Source organism: Miscanthus floridulus, unplaced genomic scaffold, assembly GCF_019320115.1.
Source record: "Miscanthus floridulus cultivar M001 unplaced genomic scaffold, ASM1932011v1 fs_863_5_6, whole genome shotgun sequence".
NCBI lineage: Eukaryota > Viridiplantae > Streptophyta > Magnoliopsida > Poales > Poaceae > Miscanthus > Miscanthus floridulus.
In genome coordinates, this window is record NW_027097369.1 from 31,883 (window position 1) to 50,292 (window position 18,410).

General features: G+C 58.2%; 1 protein-coding gene across 1 annotated transcript; it reads right to left on the minus strand.

Moving 5' to 3' along the window:
- Positions 1-16,985: 16,985 nt before the first annotated feature.
- Positions 16,986-17,399, minus strand: LOC136533348 (uncharacterized). Its single transcript, XM_066525909.1, has one exon. The coding sequence runs from the start codon at positions 17,397-17,399 to the stop codon at positions 16,986-16,988; it is 414 nt and encodes a 137-aa protein (XP_066382006.1).
- Positions 17,400-18,410: the final 1,011 nt, after the last annotated feature.

An 18,410-nucleotide genomic window follows, 5' to 3' on the forward strand; every position in this document is an offset into this window, starting at 1 on the left:
CGTCGGGGGTTCCCCTGACTTTTGTGCGACCCTGCGCTTCCTTTTCGCTCGGAAGGTGGTGGAATGTGCCTTGCTACCCTCGATGGAGAGCGGTGGCACTTCCGGTGAGCTGTTTTCGGGTAGTCGAGTGGAGGCCCGTACCCCATTCGCTAGGGGATGGCTAGTGGTCCAGACACACTCCAAGAGTACCAGAGGATGTCTCTAGTGGGTGCCAAGGCCGTTCGCTAGGCCTCGGTGGCTCGATGCCTCCCTACGGTGGGATCCCATTCGGAGACTTTTCCTCCGGTCTGGACACAACTTTGGGCGTCCCAAGCGTTTCGCTTGCTTGGGTCTCGGCCCTGTATGGGCTCGCCCGCGGTCGTCCCTGACTCTGTTATCCTGGGGCGGCTGTCGAAACCCTTTGGGGCCCAGCCTTTGAACCCTGGATCGTAATAGGTTCAGAGCCGAATTCCTTCATGCGAAAGGAATAGGCCGCAGGGAATATCTTCCCTATTGGCTTGGTACGGGCGGCGCGCCTTTTGAGGCAGTTTCATTGGGAGTCAAACGACACCTGCTGCCGTAGTGGCCGAGCGTGGCGTGGTGGATGGGACGTAACCGTCCTCGCATTTAATGCGGGAGACGTGGGTGCGTGGGCCGGTGAAATCGGCTCATGGTTAACCACGCCGGATTGGAGGGAAATTTCCCCAATTTCATCGCCCGCTCGTTTCGCCTCCTCCCTGCATAAATACCTGGGGAGTTTTGCCCCTCCTCGTCTTACCTTGGCTGCATTAGCGCCGCCCCCCGCCGAGCCGTCGCTAGAGCAGCGAGTGCCGAGAAGGAGAGGAGGAAGAGCGAGCCTAGGGACGAAGCGAGAAAAAAGCGAGAGCGTGGGAGGGAGAGAAAAGACTCACCGCCGCACCTGATTCCTCCATCGCACCCATGGCCGGTGACATCGTTGTTGTCGAGGCGGACCCCTAGGATCCGTCGGACGTCACCGAGGAGATGCTCCAGTCGCTTGTCGATGGTGGGGCTCCTCCGCCCGGTGACTAACTCCACTAGGCCAGAGTGGATTGCTCCGTACGGCGAGCCGGAGCCGAGGCCTCACGACGGCTACGTCGTAAGCTTCATCTCCTTCCACGAGCGTGGCCTCGGTGTCCTGGCGGACCGGTTCATGCGGGCGCTCACGCACTACTACGGCGTGGAGCTCCACAATTTTAATCCCAACTCCATCGCTCAGGCGGCCATCTTTGTTGCCGTCAGTGAGGGGTATTTAGGGATCGCCCCCCATTGGGAGTTGTGGCTCCATCTGTTCTGGGCGGGGCATACTACAAAGCCGACGGGCACGTCGGGTAAGAGGAAGGCGGCGAGGGCCGGAGGCTGCACTCTCCAAGTGCGTCAGGACCGCCTGCACCTCTACATCCCGGCCCAACTCGCGTCCTCCAACCGCCGGTGGTACACGAGTTGGTTTTACCTTCGTAACAATGACGGAGGGCTTCCTCCCTACACCGGGCGAATTGTGGGGAGTTGCCCGGAGAAGTGGAAGTGGGGCGTCCCGAAGGTCGACCAGCCCAAGCTGGAGCCGCTCCTAGAGGGGCTGGCGAGGCTGCGGGGCCACGGCCTCACCGTGGCTGTGGTCGTGGCCGCGTTCCACCGCCGGAGGGTGCTGCCGCTGATGGCTCGGCGGCAGCGGCTGTTCGAGATGAAGCCGGGTGAGCCCATTGAGGGCACCTGGATGTCCTCCTCCGCCCTTTCCGAGGAGGAGATTCTTCGTCGGGTGGGGGAGACGGTAGAGGCGAAGCTGAGGGGCGGCAACCTGACCTCTATCGCGATGCGGCCATCGTGGGGGTTCCTTTCGCTGGTAAGTCGTGCGCCGCTGTAGCCTCTGAACCTCCTCAGTCTCCCCTTACCCCTTGTTCCCTTATGTGCGTTTGTCGTTCCTTTAGGGGATGAGGGACGTGCGCTCCTCTCCACCGCCCGTTCCCAAGGACGCGGGCCGGCGGGCGGTCAACCGCGCTCACGCCGATGCGCAGAAGAGGCGAAAGGACGCCAAGGCGGCGAAGCGCACGAAGCACATCCTTGCGCGCGAGGAGCTAGATAAGCGCCGCCGTCAACAACGGAAGGACGGTCTTCCGCTGGAGGAATCCCCGTCGACGTCGTTGTCGACGGAGGCCTCGAACGGGGATGACAAAGTCGAGAGAGGGCGAGGTCCCCTGGACCACCTTCCTGATGTCGTGGAGGTGGCGCCCGGGGTGTCGGTAAGCAGCCCGGCACACCCAGGAAGGGGAGGAGAAGCGGACCCAGGGCCGGCGGTTGCCCGCTCCAGGGCCGAGGCCGACACGCCCGAGGCTCGGGCGTTAGGCAAACGCGCCGTCAGCCCAGTAGGCTCGGCGGCCGTGGTGGAGCGGGTGGCGGCGGAGGCGACGCCGCCGCCCCTGCAGGGGATCGAAGGGGCGCCGGGGTCCACTGAAGACCGACCGGCGTCGATGGATACGGAGGCGACGCCTCCGCCGCCGCCTCCACCGCTGCGGATGAGGTTTGCCGTGGCGAAGCGGGGCCGCCCCGATCAAGGCAAGTGTATTCTTGGCAGGGTCATGGTGTTTTTCAGTCGCTTTTTTAGTTTTGCGCTGACCCTGTAGGTTAATTTTCCTTAGTTGGAAGCGGCCTACGGACGACCTCCCCTTGGCACCCCTTAAGGCGCTTAAGGCGGGCCCCGGCTCCTCCGCACGCTGGGTGGCGGAGGCACAAGCCGCTATCCAACACGGCGCAGCGTCGGCGAGGGTCGACCCAAAGGGGCCGCCCGCCCAAGGAGGGGCTGCCGAGGCGGCCCCTACACAGATGAGGGAGGGAGCGCCTCCGCCTCGTGGGGGCGAGGCTCGCGAGTCGGATGGGGCCGGCGTGCCCTTTGTTGCCGAGGCCCCTGGGGTTTCCGAGGCTGAGGCGACGGAGGCTACGGCGCCTACGACCGCCGAGACCGCGGTGGCTGCGGTCGGTGTCTCTACGTCTGCCGAGGCCACGATGGCGGAGGCCAGAGCCCCCGAGACCGTCGAGGCCGTAATTGCAGAGGCCGGAGCCCCCGAGGTCACCAAGACCGTCGTGATGGCGGCGAGGCCGTCTGTGCAGGAGGCGGAGATGCAGGCGGCGGCTGCCTCGGTGGTGCCCTTGGTTCAGGGCCCGCCGTTGGTCTATCCGATCTCCTCCGACGATACTTCCCGGGCGCGGGAGGTGGTCGACGCCGCGGAGACCGATGCCGTGGAGCAGCCAGCGCCGCTCTTGGACGAGGGAAGCTCGGCCCTCGTGCGGGTCCGGCCCGAGCCTCGCGGGTGGGATCACCCGTGGGTATTGTGGCGGAGCCGGGACGACCCTGAGGGGGGGCCTCTGTTCGCCCTTGAGGACGCGGCCGAGGGCGGGCGCTGGAACACCTTCGAGCAGTACCGCCAGCTGCCGGAGCGGTCGCTACGGACGGCGCTGTCCGTGGTGGCCGATGAACTGCCCGGAGTCGTCCAGGTTCGTGTTTTCCTTTCTCGCGCGACGTTTACTTTCCTGATTTTGTTGCGACCAATGACCCTCGCTCTGCTTCCTCAGGAGCTCGAGACCCAGTCGCTTGGGAAGTCGGTCTTTCTCCGGCGGGAGAGGGGCGTCTGGGACCAGCTTCACCGGCAGAAGGGCCTTCTTGCCGGCGCTAACGAGCTTCTGTCGGCGTGAAGTGCGGAGGTGGAGGACCTCCGCCTTCGCTGTGCCGATGCGAAGGTCGAGGCGGCCGCGGTCCAGGCGCAGCTCGCCCCTTTGGCGGTGCGGGTCAAGGAGCTGGAGGAGGAGCTTACCCGCGCGGCCAGCGATCGGGATGCCTTCAGGTCCCGGGCCGAAGAGGCGACGGCCTCGGGCAAGACCCTCGCCGGGCAGTTGGGGGCAGAGGAGAGTGCGCACCGGCTGACCAAAGGCTCTCTGAACGAGGCCCTCGCTGCGATTGAGGCCTCGCAAATCGAGGCTGTGGTTTTGAAGGGGACGGTCGAGGGTGAGTTCCAGTCCCCTTGTTTTGTTTCCTTTTCCTTATGTTTGCTCCCTGACTTCCTTGTATGACGCAGAGCTGGGAAGTGAAGCTTCTAGGGCGGCAGAGGCCTCTAGGTTCGAGGCCCATCGGTTGAAGGAGAAGGCCGAGGCCTGTCAAGCCGAGACCCATCGCTGGGAGCAGAAGGCCAAGGGTGAGTTCTGTGGGCTTCCGTCCCTAGCTTAGGTTGTCCTTTCTCTCGCTCGTCTTCATTCCATTTTCCGCGGTGCAGAGTCGGAGGCGGAGATCATTCGGGCCGCTGAGGCTTCCAGCGCGGTGCAGACGGTGCTCGAGACCGAGATCGGGGAGCACGAGGCGCTAAAGCGTGCTGCTCTTTCTGCCTACGAGGCTTGGAGGTCGAGGGGGTTTCAGTCAGGCAGCTCCCTTGGGAGCCGCTTGATTGCGCTGAGCAGCCAGATGCGCGAGCGGCTCCGAGGGGCACTACACACGGGTGTCAAGCGGGCGCTGGCCGTCATCTCCTCTCACTACCTTGGCGTCGACCTCCCGGCCATCAGTGATGGCTATGTTCTGCCTGATGATGACGAGGAGGCCGACGCGGTGGTGGCGAAGCTGATGGAGGCGGCGGAAGGCCCTGGCACTGGCGCTGGCGACGCTCTTCGAAGAGGAGGTGGTTCCTCCCCTACCATCTGCCGGTGCTGAAGGCCCTGAGCCTTGATCTAGGACCCCGGGGGCTATGTAAAAATAGAATAGGGGTTATTTTTTGTATTAGTAACGCTTGTGGCCGTCGAGGCCTTTACTTTTGAAGTACTTGTGTTTCCTAGTTGTTTTTCTTATGTTTCCTGAGCCTCTGCCCTCTAGTCGCTCCTGATCGGATTTCGTTTGCAAAACACCCCCTTGGGGCCTAAGCCGTCCCTTGAGCGAGAGGTAGTGAGGGAGTGCCGTAGCCCTGGAGGCGTAGGCCGTCTCGCGACTCTACCAGGCCTCTTGCTTAGGAAACAGACCTTGGTCCGAGGGGTTTTTACAACTAATTCGTCAGAGCCTGCTAGGGACTTGGCGTAGGATTTTTTGCGAAAAACAACTGAAGAATGGTGCATGGGACCTAGGGGACGCCTAGGGAGGGGTCCCATATCTAGCCCCCAAGGGAGGCTTGGTTCTGCCGAGGCAGAACCGAGTTTCCCTTGCCGTGTTACTGTATTGCCGAGGCCTACTAATGAGCTCGGGGGGTTTCTCGAAAAGTTAGGACGAACTAAGGAACTGCTTTTTAATTGTACTTCGAGAAACGATATATACAATGCTCGGAAACTTAGGGATAAAAGCGACGTAGCTGTTCTATGTTCCAAGTGTTGGTGAAGACTTCGCCCTTCTCGTTGGCCAGTTTGTAGGTCCTGGGCTTCAGCACTCGGGCAATGATGTATGGTCCTTCCCATGGCGGGGTCAGCTTGTGGCGACCCTTGTTGCTCTGTGCTAGCCTCAACACCAGGTCGCCTACCTTCAAGTCTCGGCCTCGGATGCGTCGGGCCTGATAGCGCCGCAGGCTCTGCTGGTATTTGGCCGAGTGTAGTAGCGCGACGTCTCGGGCTTCCTCCAGTTGATTAAGGGCATCCTCTCGGGTGGTGCGGTTACTTTGTTCATTATAGGCTTGCAGCCTCGGGGAACCATATTCCAAGTCGGTGGGGAGGATGGCCTCGGCCCCATAGACTAGGAAGAAAGGCGTGAATCCCGTGGCTCGGCTTGAGGTGTTCCTCAGGCTCCAGATGACCGACGGGAGCTCGGCGAGCCATTTTTTGCCAAACTTTTTCAATCGGTTGTGAATCCTTGGCTTGAGGCCTTGTAGGATCATGCCGTTGGCACGCTCTACTTGGCTGTTGGTCCTTGGGTGTCCTACGGCCGACCAGGCCACACGAATGTGGTGGTCGTGGCAAAATGTCAGGAACCTTTTGTCGGTGAACTGCGTCCCGTTGTCGGTGATGATGGTGTTGGGGACCCTAAACCTGTGGATGATGTCAGTGAAGAACATCACCGCCTGCTCGAATTTGATTCGATTGATCGGACGAGCCTCGATCCATTTGGAGAACTTGTCGATTGATACCAATAGATGGGTAAAGCCCCCGGGGGCCTTTTGCAGAGGCCCGACCATGTCGAGACCCCACACGGCGAATGGCCACGTGATGGGGATGGTTTGCACGGCCAGGGCCGGGAGGTGTGTTTGCCGGGCATAGTACTGGCATCCTTCGCAGGAGCGTACCAGCTTGGTAGCGTCAGCGACTGCCGTCGGCCAGTAGAACCCTTAGCGAAAAGCGTTCCCTACGAGCGTCCGAGGCGCCGCATGGTGCCCGCAGGCGCCCACGTGTAAGTCCCAAAGCAGGGCTTGGCCCGCTTCGGAGCTGATACACCGTTGGAGGACACCTGAGGGACTTCGCCTGTACAATTCGCTGTTGTAGAGGGCGTAGGTCTTGGCTCGCCACGCAAGCCGTCGTGCCTCGGTTCTGTCATCAGGAAGCTCCCCCCTATCGAGCCAATCGAGGAACGGGACTCGCCAATCCACGTCCTGATCAGTCCGTGGAGGCTCGGCGTTGACTTCCATGACCTCGTGCTTGGTCGAGGGAGTCTCGACAGCAGAGAGGGCGTCGAGCTTCACCGCGAGTTCCACAGGTGGGCCCTCCTCTGTTGCCGAGGTGTATCCAATGGAAGGTTTGTGGAGGTCTCTGGCGAAGATGTTCGGGGGGACCGGGACCCGTGCTGAGGCCATCTTTGCCAGCTCGTCGGTGGCCTCGTTGTACTTCCGCACGACGTGATTTAGCTCGAGACCGTCGAACTTGTCTTCTAGGCATCGTACCAGCTTGCAGTAAGCCTCCATTTTGGGGTCGAGGTAGTTTGACTCCTTCATCACTTGATCTATGACGAGCCGAGAGTCGCCTCGGACGTCGAGGCGTCGCGCCCCAAGTTCGATGGCGACTTGTAAGCCGTTGATGAGGGCCTCGTATTCGGCCACGTTGTTGGAGGACGGCGAAGTGGAGCCGCACCATGTAGCGCATGTGTACTCCGAGGGGCGAAATGAAGAGCAGACCCGCGCCTGCCCCGGTCTTCATCAGGGATCCATCGAAGTATAGGGTCCAGTATTCCGTCTGAATTTGAGTGGGTGGCAGTTGGGTATCTGTCCATTCAGCCACGAAATCGGCCAAGACCTGAGACTTGATCGCCTTTCGAGGCGCAAAGGTCAAGGTTTCCCCCATAAGCTCGACAGCCCATTTGGCTATCCTGCCCGAGGCCTCCCGGTTATGAACTATTTCGCCCAGGGGGAAAGATGTTACTACAGTCACTGGGTGCGACTCGAAGTAGTGACGCAGTTTGCACCGGGCCAGGACCACGGCGTAGACCAGCTTCTGGACGTGGGGGTAGCGTGCTTTGGTCTCGGAGAGCACCTCGCTGATGAAATAAACAGGTCGTTGGGTGGGCAGAGTGTGCCCCTCGTCCTGCCTCTCTACCACTACGGCGGCGCTGACCACTTGGGTCGTTGCGGCGACGTAGAGCAAGAGGGTCTCGTCCATGGCCGGGGGTATCAGGACGGGAGGATTCGCGAGCTGTGCTTTGAGTCTGTTGAGGGCTTCTTCGGCCTCGGGAGTCCAGGAAAAACGCTCGATTTTCTCAAGAGTCGGTACAGAGGCAAACCTTTTTCGCCGAGGCGCGAGATGAATCGGCTCAAGGGCCGCAAGGCATCCCATGACCCTCTGTACTCCCTTGAGGTCCCTGATTGGTCTCATGCCGGTTATGGCCGAGACCTTCTCTGGGTTGGCTTCGATGCCGTGTTCCGAGACTATGAATCCCAAGAGCATGCCTCGGGGAACCCCGAACACACACTTCTCGGGATTGAGCTTGATGCCCTTCTCTCTAAGGCATTTGAAGGTTATTGTCAAATCGTCGACGAGACCCTCGGCCTTTCTGGTCTTGACCACGATGTCGTCTACGTAGGCCTCGACGGTTCGCCCAATGTTGTCGCCAAAGACCTGGGTCATGCACCGCTGGTACGTGGCACCGGCGTTTCTGAGGCCGAAGGGCATCGTCACGTAGCAGTACATGCCGAATGGTGTGATGAAAGAAGTCATGAGCTGGTCGGACTCTTTCATCTTGATTTGATGGTAACCAGAATACGCATCAAGGAAACACAGGGTTTCGCATCCCGCAGTGGAGTCAACGATCTGATCGATTTGGGGTAATGGGAAGGGGACTTTTGGACAGGCTTTGTTCAAACCGGTATAGTCTACACACATCCTCCATTTCCCACTTTTCTTCCTAACTAACACGGGGTTAGCCAACCACTCCGGGTGGGATACTCCTTGATGAACCCGGCCGCCAGTAGTTTCTGCACCTCCTCACCGATGGCCCTGCGCTTTTCCTCGTCGAAGCGGCACAGGTGTTGCCTTACTGGTCTGGAGCCGGCTCGGACGTCCAAGGCGTGCTCGGCGACTTCCCTCGGTATGCCCGGCATGTCCGAGAGAATCCATGCGAATATGTCGGCATTCGCACGGAGGAAGTCGACGAGCACGACTTCCTATTTGATGTCGAGGGTGGCGCTGATCCTCAGTGCCCGGTCGTCGGGGCAGGCGGGGTCGATCGGGTTGAGTTTGATGGTCTCCGCGGGCTCGAACGCCCCCGCGCGACGCTTGGAGTTAGGCACCTCGCCACTGAGTTGGTCGAGGTGGGCGATGAGGGTCTCGGCCTCCGCAAGAGTCTCGGCGTACTCGATGCATTCAATGTCGTAGTCGTATGCATGTTCATACATGGACTCAATCGTGATGACACCGCTAGGGCCTGGCATCTTGAGCTTGAGGTAGGTATAGTTGGGCACTGCTATGAACTTGGCGTAGCACGGCCGCCCTAGAATGGCGTGGTAGGCTCCCCCGAACCCGACCACCTCAAAGGTGAGGACTTCCTTGCGGTAGTTGGAGGGGGTGCCGAAGCAGACAGGAAGGTCGATGCGCCCAAGGGGTCGCGTGCGCTTCCCTGGCACGATGCCGTGGAAGGGTGTGACGTCGCCTCGGAGCCTCGACCGGTCGATTTCCAAGAGCTCCAGGGTGTTGGCGTAGAGGATGTTGAGGCCGCTGCCTCCGTCCATCAACACCTTGGAGAGTCGGGTGTTGCCGATGATCGGGTCGACAACCAGCGGGTACTGCCCGGGATTCGGAACACGGTCAGGGTGGTCATCTCGATCGAAGGTGATCGCCTATCGAGACCAGTCAAGGTACTGGGGGTGGCTACCTTGACCGAGAAGACTTCTCGGCGTTCCCTCTTGCGCTGCCGTGCCGTAAGGCATGCCGAGGGTCCGCCGAAGATCATGAAGGCGTTGCGTACCTCGGGGAACCCGTCGTCCTTGTCCTCACGTCCCGGTCGCCAGCGCCCTTCTGCTTGGCGTCGTTCGTCGGGGAGCCCGAGCCTGGCGTAGTAACGTCGCAGCATGGAGCAATCCTCGAGGGCGTGCTTGACCGGGCCTTGGTGATAAGGGCATGGTTTCTTGAGCATGTCGTCGAAAGGCCTAGGGCCTTTGGGGCCTCGGGGATTCCTTGCGTTCTATGGCCCCGACCAGATCAGCCTCCATGACCTCCTGCTTCCCTAGGCGCCCCTTTTTCTTTTTCTTAGGGAGGTGGGAGGCCGAGGCGTCGGGGGCCTCGTCCCTCCGTTTTCCCTTGGCGTCGCTGTCGGGGAAGATGGCACCGACGGCCTCCTCGCCCGAGGCGAAGTTGGTGGCGATGTCGAGGAGCGCAGCAGCGGTGCGTGGCACGTTCCGACCTAGCTCCCACACCAGGTCTCGGCAGGTGGTGCCAGAGAGGAAAGCCTGGACGATCTCCGAGTCACCGACGCTGGGCAGCTCGGTGCACTGCTTGGAGAAGCGCCGGATGAAATCTCGGAGAGACTCGCCTGGTTTCTGGCGGCAACTCTTAAGGTCCCAGGAGTTTCCGGGACGTACGTATGTGCCCTGGAAATTCCCAACGAAGACCCTAACCAAGTCGCGCCAGTCGTGGATTTGTGAGGGAGGGAGGTGCTCGAGCCAGGCTCGCGCCGAGTCTGACAAGAGCAAGGGTAGGTTACGGATGATGAGCAGGTCATCATCCTGCGCCACCTAGCTGGCAGGCCAGGCGGTAGTCGGCAAGCCAGAGTTCGGGGTTGGTCTCTCCGCTGTATTTCGCGAGGTTGGCTGGTTGCCTAAAACGGGCCGGGAACTGGGCGACACGGATAGCTCTGCTAAAGACTCGAGGGCCAGGAGCTCAGGAGAAGGACTGCGGTCTTCCTCGCTGTCATAGCGGCCACCTCGGTGTACATGGTAGCCTCGGGCGGGCCCCTCACTGTCGTGGCGTCGTCGTCGGCCGACCACCTCGTGGTCTCCCTGCAGCCTCGTGTCGATTGTCGAGGCGGTCAAGAAGCACGGGGACCCTATGGGCTATCGGTGCTCGAGCAGGTTCGGGATGAGCCAAGGCTTCCCTATCCTGCCGAGGCGGTGCCGCAGGGCAGGTTCGAGACGCCCCCGTGCCGTCGGGAGGTAGGAACTCTCGGCCTGCTGAACCGCGGCAGTCTCTAGGAGATCTCGGAGCTCGCCGCGGACCCGCCGCCCCTCCGTGGTAGAAGGCTCGGGCATTGCGCGAACCAGCATTGCCGCAGCCGCGACGTTCTGGCTAGCGCGATTGAAGACCGGGGGTGGCTCACTCCCTTCGTCGTTACGGATGCGGTTATGCACGTCGAGGGCCCTTCGTCGGGCTCCCCCGCCTTCGCCGTGACCTCGCTGTTCCTGTTCGAGAGAGTCTCGAAGCTGCTGCAGAAGGAGTCGGTCTTGCTCGACCTTGGCCTGGAGCTCACGGAGCTGTTCTAGGTCTAGGCGCTGGGTCGCGCAAGAGCGACGTTCTCATTTCGTGCGGCCGGCAGGACGGCGCGTGGAGGTGTAGCGACGCCCGCGCCGGGGTGGAGCGGGGAACGGCTACCTGCCCCCTCGTCCTCTTCGTCCGCCCTCGGCATCCCGAGCCCGACGTGAAAACACTCGCGAGTGGGGTCGTAGGTGCCTTCGTCGTCGGAGTCGGAGTAGCCGAAGCAGTAGTCGCTTGCGGCCAAGAACTAGCGCAAAGCCCCAGGGTCATGGAGTCTGGAGAAATCCACCCCGGGCCATGCCTCGTCCTCGTCCGAGGAGTCGGAGTGGGTGCTCAGGTCGAGAGCGAAGCGCTGGCGGCGTTCCGAGGGATGCTCGTGAGCGGCAGTGTAAGCGTAGGCGTAAGAGGCGGCGGCATTTCTCAACCCAAAGGGGTATGGGGACGGTGCCAGTCGCCAGATTCTGCCCCGCCGGGGTCGGCTCTTCAGGGAGTGGTGGAGCGGAGCGTGACGACTGGGCATCGCCGCGTGCCACTAGGCAACTTTCCTTTGTCCAAGCTCAGGCTAGACAGGTCCCCAGCCAGGGACCCTGTGCCAACAGCTGGTCGTAGGATATCGGTGGGGGGTGGCGTGTCGCCCTGGATTCGCGTAGCGTCGGGGTGGCCTTGCTTCGTGCCGTGCTTGGCGAGCGCGGCGAGAGCAGCCGCCCGGACGCCGCCTGCGCCTGGGCTGCCGGGGCATAACTTCATCGTCGGACAGTGGGGCTCGAGGAGTGAGGAGCACTATGTCGTACTCATGCCCTAGAGACATGAACTCTAGGCTCCCGAACCAAACCACGGTGTCGAGACGCAATGGTCGTATGGGGTCTGCCATCCGGAACCTGCTGGGATGACGAAACCGACACGCAGCGGCCCCTACCTGGCGCGCCAACTGTCGGTGTTTTGGACCCGGGGGGTCCTCAACCAACCTAGTGAATTTGTTCTGCGTGCTCCCGATTCCGGATGGTGATGCAAAGAGACACAAGGTTTATACTGGTTCAGGCAATCGAGGCCCTACGTCCAGTCCGAGAGATTCGATCTTGTATTCCTTGCACCGAGGTGCTCGTAGTAGGGGGTTACAAGCTAAAGGAGAGAGGGAGCTGGTCCCAGGTCTCGGCAGGGTGTCGTGCGGGCCGCTTGAGACGTTGCTCTCAGGTGGCAGGAGTGTGCGTGTGTGTGTGTGTCTACCCAGGTGTTCTCCTCCCCTAAAACAGCCCAAGTCCTCTCCTTTTATAGCCTAAGGGAGGGACTAGGACGGTACAATGAGCTAACTATACGGCGCCGTGTGAGCAGAGGCGGCGTGTCCTGGCCCTGTAGCCTGTTCCTGTAGTGGTGTGGCCGTCGGAGTGGTCCGTCCTTGAAGCACTGGGGCGGCGTGGCCGTCCCATCAGATCATGTGCGTCGTGGGAGCCCCGGGACCTGCCTCGGAGTGGGTGCGGTGGTGGACGTGCAAGCCACTGTGGACGGACTGCGCGCGAGGCCGAGACTTGGTCGGTGTCGAGGCTGCACCATGGTGGAGGGGTCTCGGCAGGCACGAACCCCAAGATAGCCGAGACCTTGGTGTACAGTGCCGAGGCTTCGAGTGGGCGGCTGATCGTGGGTACAGTGCTAGGACACAGTGGCCGGTAATTCCCACCGTACCCTGTCCTAGCTGGTATGGCGCTGATCGTGGATACAGCGTTAGGACACAGTGGCCGGTAATCCCCGCCGTACCCTGTCCCGGCCGGCATGGCGCTGATGCGACCTTGGGTCGCGTCGGCCATTCTGTGGCGTTGAGCCGTCGTCCGGCTGAGATTGCGGGAGTGGTTGAAGCATTAATGGGACATGACACGTTGTCTGGAGGGTCGGTCGAGGCGGGGGGTGACGGGCTGCGGGCGACCCGGCCTCGAGCGACACGGCGGCTGGGGCCTCGCGCGAGACGGACCCGGCCTCGAGCGACACGGCGGCTGGGGCCTCGTGCGAGACGGAGATCGGGCTCCTTGCCAAGGCCTCGCGCGAGACGCCTCGCGCGATACGGTGAACGTACCCCTGCCGAGGCCTTCCCTGGAGAGCCTCGGGCGAGACGGAGACGGCGCCCCCGGCCGAGGCTCGGCGCCCCCTGCCGAGGCCTACCCTGGCTAGCCTCGCGCGAGGCGGAGTTTGTTCCAGGATGCCGAGACCTCCTGCTCGAGGCTCGAGGCGAGGTGGAGGAGGGCCCAGTGGGCTCGGTCGTGGCAGGTGAGGGACCCACGGCTTACCTTCTTAGCTTTATTTTTTAGACGTGGTTTCAGCGACCCGTTTGATGTTTGCTTGGGGTACCCCGTTCTAAGGTACCCGACACAGAGGTTTGATTATTTTGTTTGTGCACACGGCAGCAGATCAGAGGTGGGTGCACCGGAGCCCCTTGCATGCTGTATTCACATAGATTTAAAAAATAATAAGGAAAAAAAAACCTAATTGATCTGCATGCATATGCATGCACGGAAATCTCTGCCGCGTGCACAGTAAACCTAGGTACTTTGAGCAAAGAAAAGGGCTCTTTAATCGGGAGGCACTGGATGTCCGATATCCAAAAGCTTACGGCACTATATAGCAACCTCTCTCGACTCTATGCCTCTCTTAGCTCTCTATATAAGTATCTTTTGTCTGCTGGATGGTGCGCGGTGAAGAATGCACATCAGCAGCAGCAGGGCTGCTGCAAGTGATCGATGATTAATTAGGTGAATGCGTACGGACGGACGACGTCGGATGATAGGGCTGAAGTATGAGAGGCGCGGTATCTGCAGCTGCAGAAAGCAATAACACAGCGACGACGACGGCTTAACTGGAGCGAGCTTGAACCAACGCCGGCCGCCGCGTGTACGCCTTCTTGCCTCTCGTGTCGTCCACGATACGCGGTCGACGCGACACGTACGGCTTGGGGTCGAAGCAAAACTTATGCCAGAGCCCAGAGGCCACTACTGAATACTTACCTGATCATTAAGCTCGGCTCTAATATTCAATCATTCGCATGCCACCAGCATGTCGGCCACTATGTTACCAACGTTGATGGGCATGCATGTCCCCGCGCGCAGCAGGCCGCCGAGTGTCTGTTGTCAAGCTCCCATCATCCCATGGATGACGACGATGCCGCTCCTCCCCTGATTCTATGACTAGCTAGCTGCTGCACGTACGCTGCTATCTTTTTCAGGGTTGGGTGGGTCGTTTGGTCTGTACGTCTGCCACATGTCATCGTCCTTCAATCCCCTCACAGATTGGACCGCGATCGCGAAAGCTAAGCTACCTAGTTAATTATCTTTAATTCTGAAGTTTGCTCTAGTATAGCTTCCTTCTTCTAGAAGCGTGTTGGTGATTCCCATCTAATTTCAACAGCTGCAACGAGCTAATAAAGATAGTTTCTTAATTTGGCCTTTCGAAAACAAAAAAGGTAGTTTCTTTGGGGAACTATATATAGGCCAGCATGTATTATCGTCATCTATTGTATACTTATGTACTGTAGTTAGTTAATTAACCAATTCGTGAAGCAAGGAAGTAGCATCCTAACCATGCATTACTACACTAGAAATTTTTGCGCGCCTTGCGCGCCCTATCAAGCAGTCGTGGAGCATTTTGTAAGCAATCGATATCACAGGTCACTCTTCTCGTGGAGGAAAATTTTACTTACACCGCCACCAAGGGGCACAAAGATCATGGCATCCACAGGACCACAGGAATCATTGGACACAAATACACAAAGCAACGCCTTAACAAATTGAGGGTTATCAATTTTCAAATAGTTAATCTCAATAGAAGTTGCCTAGAATGTAAACTATACAAACCACAGGAGATGCTCGAGGAACATAATTTTCCATTCAAAGCAAACAATGGTTGTTCAGGATCAGAAATCTGATAGTACATATCCACGGACCAGGAATACCTACAGCTAGAGATTATAGGACTGATGTTTATAGAGAGAAAAAAAAGATAAGAGGGCTGACCAGAAACAATTTCCAGTACACTGATAAGTTTCCGGACTTTCACTTAGTTAAGATGTTGACAGGAAACAGGTATCATTGCGGACAAGGCACGATCGGCAAGTCAAACAGATCACTTCCAGGGGGTCCTCGGTATGGTTGACACCATCTTGGCAATGTAAGTCTCCAGCGGTGCTTCCTTTTGCTGTTCAGCACAGTTCCAAGATCCTTGAAATAAGCTTACCTTGCTTTGTTCTTGTCACGAGTAACGACACCCAGTTCTAACAAAAGTATTCTCTGCCTTGTTTTCTCCAAATGGCGGCACACCGTGTGGTCCAAGATAGATGTTCTGTGTCTTTGGTGGGCCGTAACAAAAGAAACATCAATACAAAGTTATAACGGTAAAGACAGATGCATGGATAATAATCATCAATCACATGAAACAACCCATCCAAGTTACACTACGGGAAACAGATCCTTTACCGAGTGCAGCTTTCTTTACCGAGGGTTAAAAGTCGGGCACTCGGCAAAGAGCTATTTTGCCGAGTGCCGCACTTGGCAAAGATATACACTCGGCAAAGAAGGCTTTGCCGAGTGAAGCCAGACACTTGGCAAAGGCCCTTTTTGCCGAGTGTCAGGCACTCGGAAAACCCTAGCGCTCGGCTAAAAGCGGCGTCAGGTAACGGCCGCCGCCTGCCGTCCAGGTTTGTCGAGTGCCAGCGGGTAGGCACTCGGCAAACCACTTCTTTGCCGAGTGCCAGACCCTGACACTCGGCAAAGAATAACGGCAAACTATTTTTTTCTCACTTTTGAACTCCAAAAATTTTCTCGAGTCCTCCTACAGTACATGAGACTCCATGTTAAAATTTGGTACATTTTATGGCCTTTTGCTATATTTAGTTAATTTATTTTATTTAATTGATTTTTTTTCGAAAAATGCAAATTTGAATTGCACGTGCATCGAATAATGGAATTTAATGATTCAAAAAATGATATTCATGGTATTGAGTGTAGTGTGAGGCCATATCCAGGAACGGACCCGAAATTTTGAACATCTTGTTCACGAAACATGATCACGAACTTGCGGACGAATTGTTTTTAAATTCTATAAAATGCAAACGAAGTCCGAAAATTATGAAACTTGTCGAGATGTCATGATATCGTATGTGGAGGACGTGATAAAAATTTGAAAAGGTTTGGTGCACGTTATCACGTACGATGCTTACAAACCAGGACATGATGTCCTGGTTTGTAAGCATCGTACGTGATAACGTGCACCAAACCTTTTCAAATTTTTATCACATCCTCTACATACGATATCATGACATCTCGACAAGTTTCATGGAGATGTCCTGGTTTGTAAGCATCGTACATGATAACGTGCACCAAACCTTTTCAAATTTTTATCACATCCTCCACATACGATATCATGACATCTCGACAAGTTTCATGATTTTCGGATTTCGTTTGCATTTTATAGAATTTAAAAACAATTCGTCCGCAAGTTCGTGGTCATGTTTCGTGAACAAGATGTTCGAAATTTCGGGTCCGTTCCTGGATATGGCCCTACACTACACTCAATACCATGAATATCATTTTTTGAATCATTAAATTCTATTATTCGATGCACGTGCAGTTCAAATTTGCATTTTCCAAAAAAATTCAATTAAATGAAATAAATTAACTAAATATAGCAAACAGTTCGGAAAATGTACCAAATTTCGACATGGAGTATCAAGTACTGTAAGAGGACTACAGAAAAAGTTTGGAGGTCAAAATACAAAAAAAAATTGGTTTGCTGAGTGTCATCTTTTGACACTCGGCAAACATGCTCTTTGCCGAGTGCCAAATGCCAGGCACTCGACAAAGTGTTCCCTTTGCCGAGTGTCTGTGGGGACACTCGGCAAAGAGCGTGCCAAATTTTTTAAAAAATGTTTGTCGAGTGTCTCTCCGCCCGACACTCGGCAAAGTGGTATTTTTTTTAAAAAATACGATGCAGTGCGGTTTAGGGTTTAGATTTCAAAAAAAGGAAACACGTTTGCCGAGTGCCCCGATCTGGCACTCGGCAAACGGCCCATCCACACTCAAACCGGCCAACCGTTACCTCCCTCCCTCCCACACACGCAAACACGCACGCCGCCGTCCCGCCCCGCCCCGCGCCGGCCGGCCCGCCGTCCTGCCCTACCCCGCGCCGCGCTGCGCCGCCCCGCCCCATGCCGCCCCGCACCGGCCGGCCCACCGTCCTGCCCCGCCCCGCCCCGCACCGCGTCGCCCCGTGCCGCCCCGCCCCGCCCCGCGCCGCCCCGGTAGGCCCACCGTCCCGTCCCACCCCGCGCCGACCGGTCTACCTTCCCGCCCCGCCCCGCGCACGCCCTGCTCGCGCACGGTGGCACGCCCCTGCCGGCGTGCCCCCACCGCCTTCGCTCGTCCCGCCTGCCCTACCCCGCCGACGTGCCCCCGCCGCTCCGCCGCCCACGCACGGCGGCGCACCCCAGCCGGCGTGCCCCCACCGCCTTCGCCCACCGACCCACCCACACCGACGCGCCTCCACCAGCCGCCCCAGACACCGTGGCCCTCCGGCGCCCACCGCCCCATGCCCGCCGCTCCAACCCCGTGGCCCGCCCCCCGGCCCACGGCAGCACCGCCCCGGCCCTCTCGGTGCGACCCCGACCGTCCTCGGTGCGGCCTCGACCACCGCGGCCATCCTCTCCTCGTCCCCGGCGTGCCTCGACCAACCCTGACGCCCTCCCAGCCCCCAACACCATAGGTGAGTAGTAGAGTAGCAGTGGTAGTATGTTTTAGTAGAAGTAGAGTTCGGTAGAGTAGTAGTAGTAGGTGGTTGTGGTGGTGGTAGTAGTAGTACAGTAGGTGGTTGTGGTGGTGGTAGTAGTAGAAGAGTAGAGTGGTGGTGGTTGTAGTAGTAGAAGAGTAGAGTGGCGGTGGTGGTGGTGGTTGTTGTAGTAGAAGAGTAGAGTGGCGGCGGCGGCGGTGGTGGTGGATGAATGTGACTTGACAATAATATGTTGAATTGAATGCATATGTATATGTGGTTGTCGGCCATCATGCCGTATGTTTTTTGCAGGTTTTGGATACCTCACCGTGTAGGGGAGGTTCTGCCAAAATTTTGAACTAAGATAGTATTTTGTTCTTTTTTGTAGAGAAGAGCCGTCGTAGCCAAGCCGGAGTATCTCGGCGACCCCGATCGTCTTCCTCGCCGCTGCGGGTCTGCCTACACCGCATCGCCTCACCACTGCACTGACTCGCCATGGCCCCGCTAGCCTGACTCCACCGCCACCCTAGGTATAACCCCTCTTTCCGTATCATGGTCGTAGATCGTATAACCCAGTTAGGCGTCTCCCGTTCGAAAGAGATACGATTGGAGGTATGCAGATCTTTGCATATCTACGACTGTATCTATTTTGGATTGTCCACGTTTTTTGGACAGCCCGTGGATGCGTAGATGGGTTAGTTTTCATGGTCTGTTCCGATCCGAGATAGAGTTTTGGCATCACCTCCATGCTGTTCTCCGGATACGCACTCTTCTTTGGCAGGACGTGTATCTGGAGAACAGCGGGGAGGTGCTGCCAAAATTCTGTCTTGAATAGG

Bases quoted from the DNA above. Each gene is read 5' to 3' on its own strand.
- LOC136533348 (XM_066525909.1), bottom strand. From the start codon at position 17,399: ATGGGGCGGTGGGCGCCGGAGGGCCACGGTGTCTGGGGCGGCTGGTGG.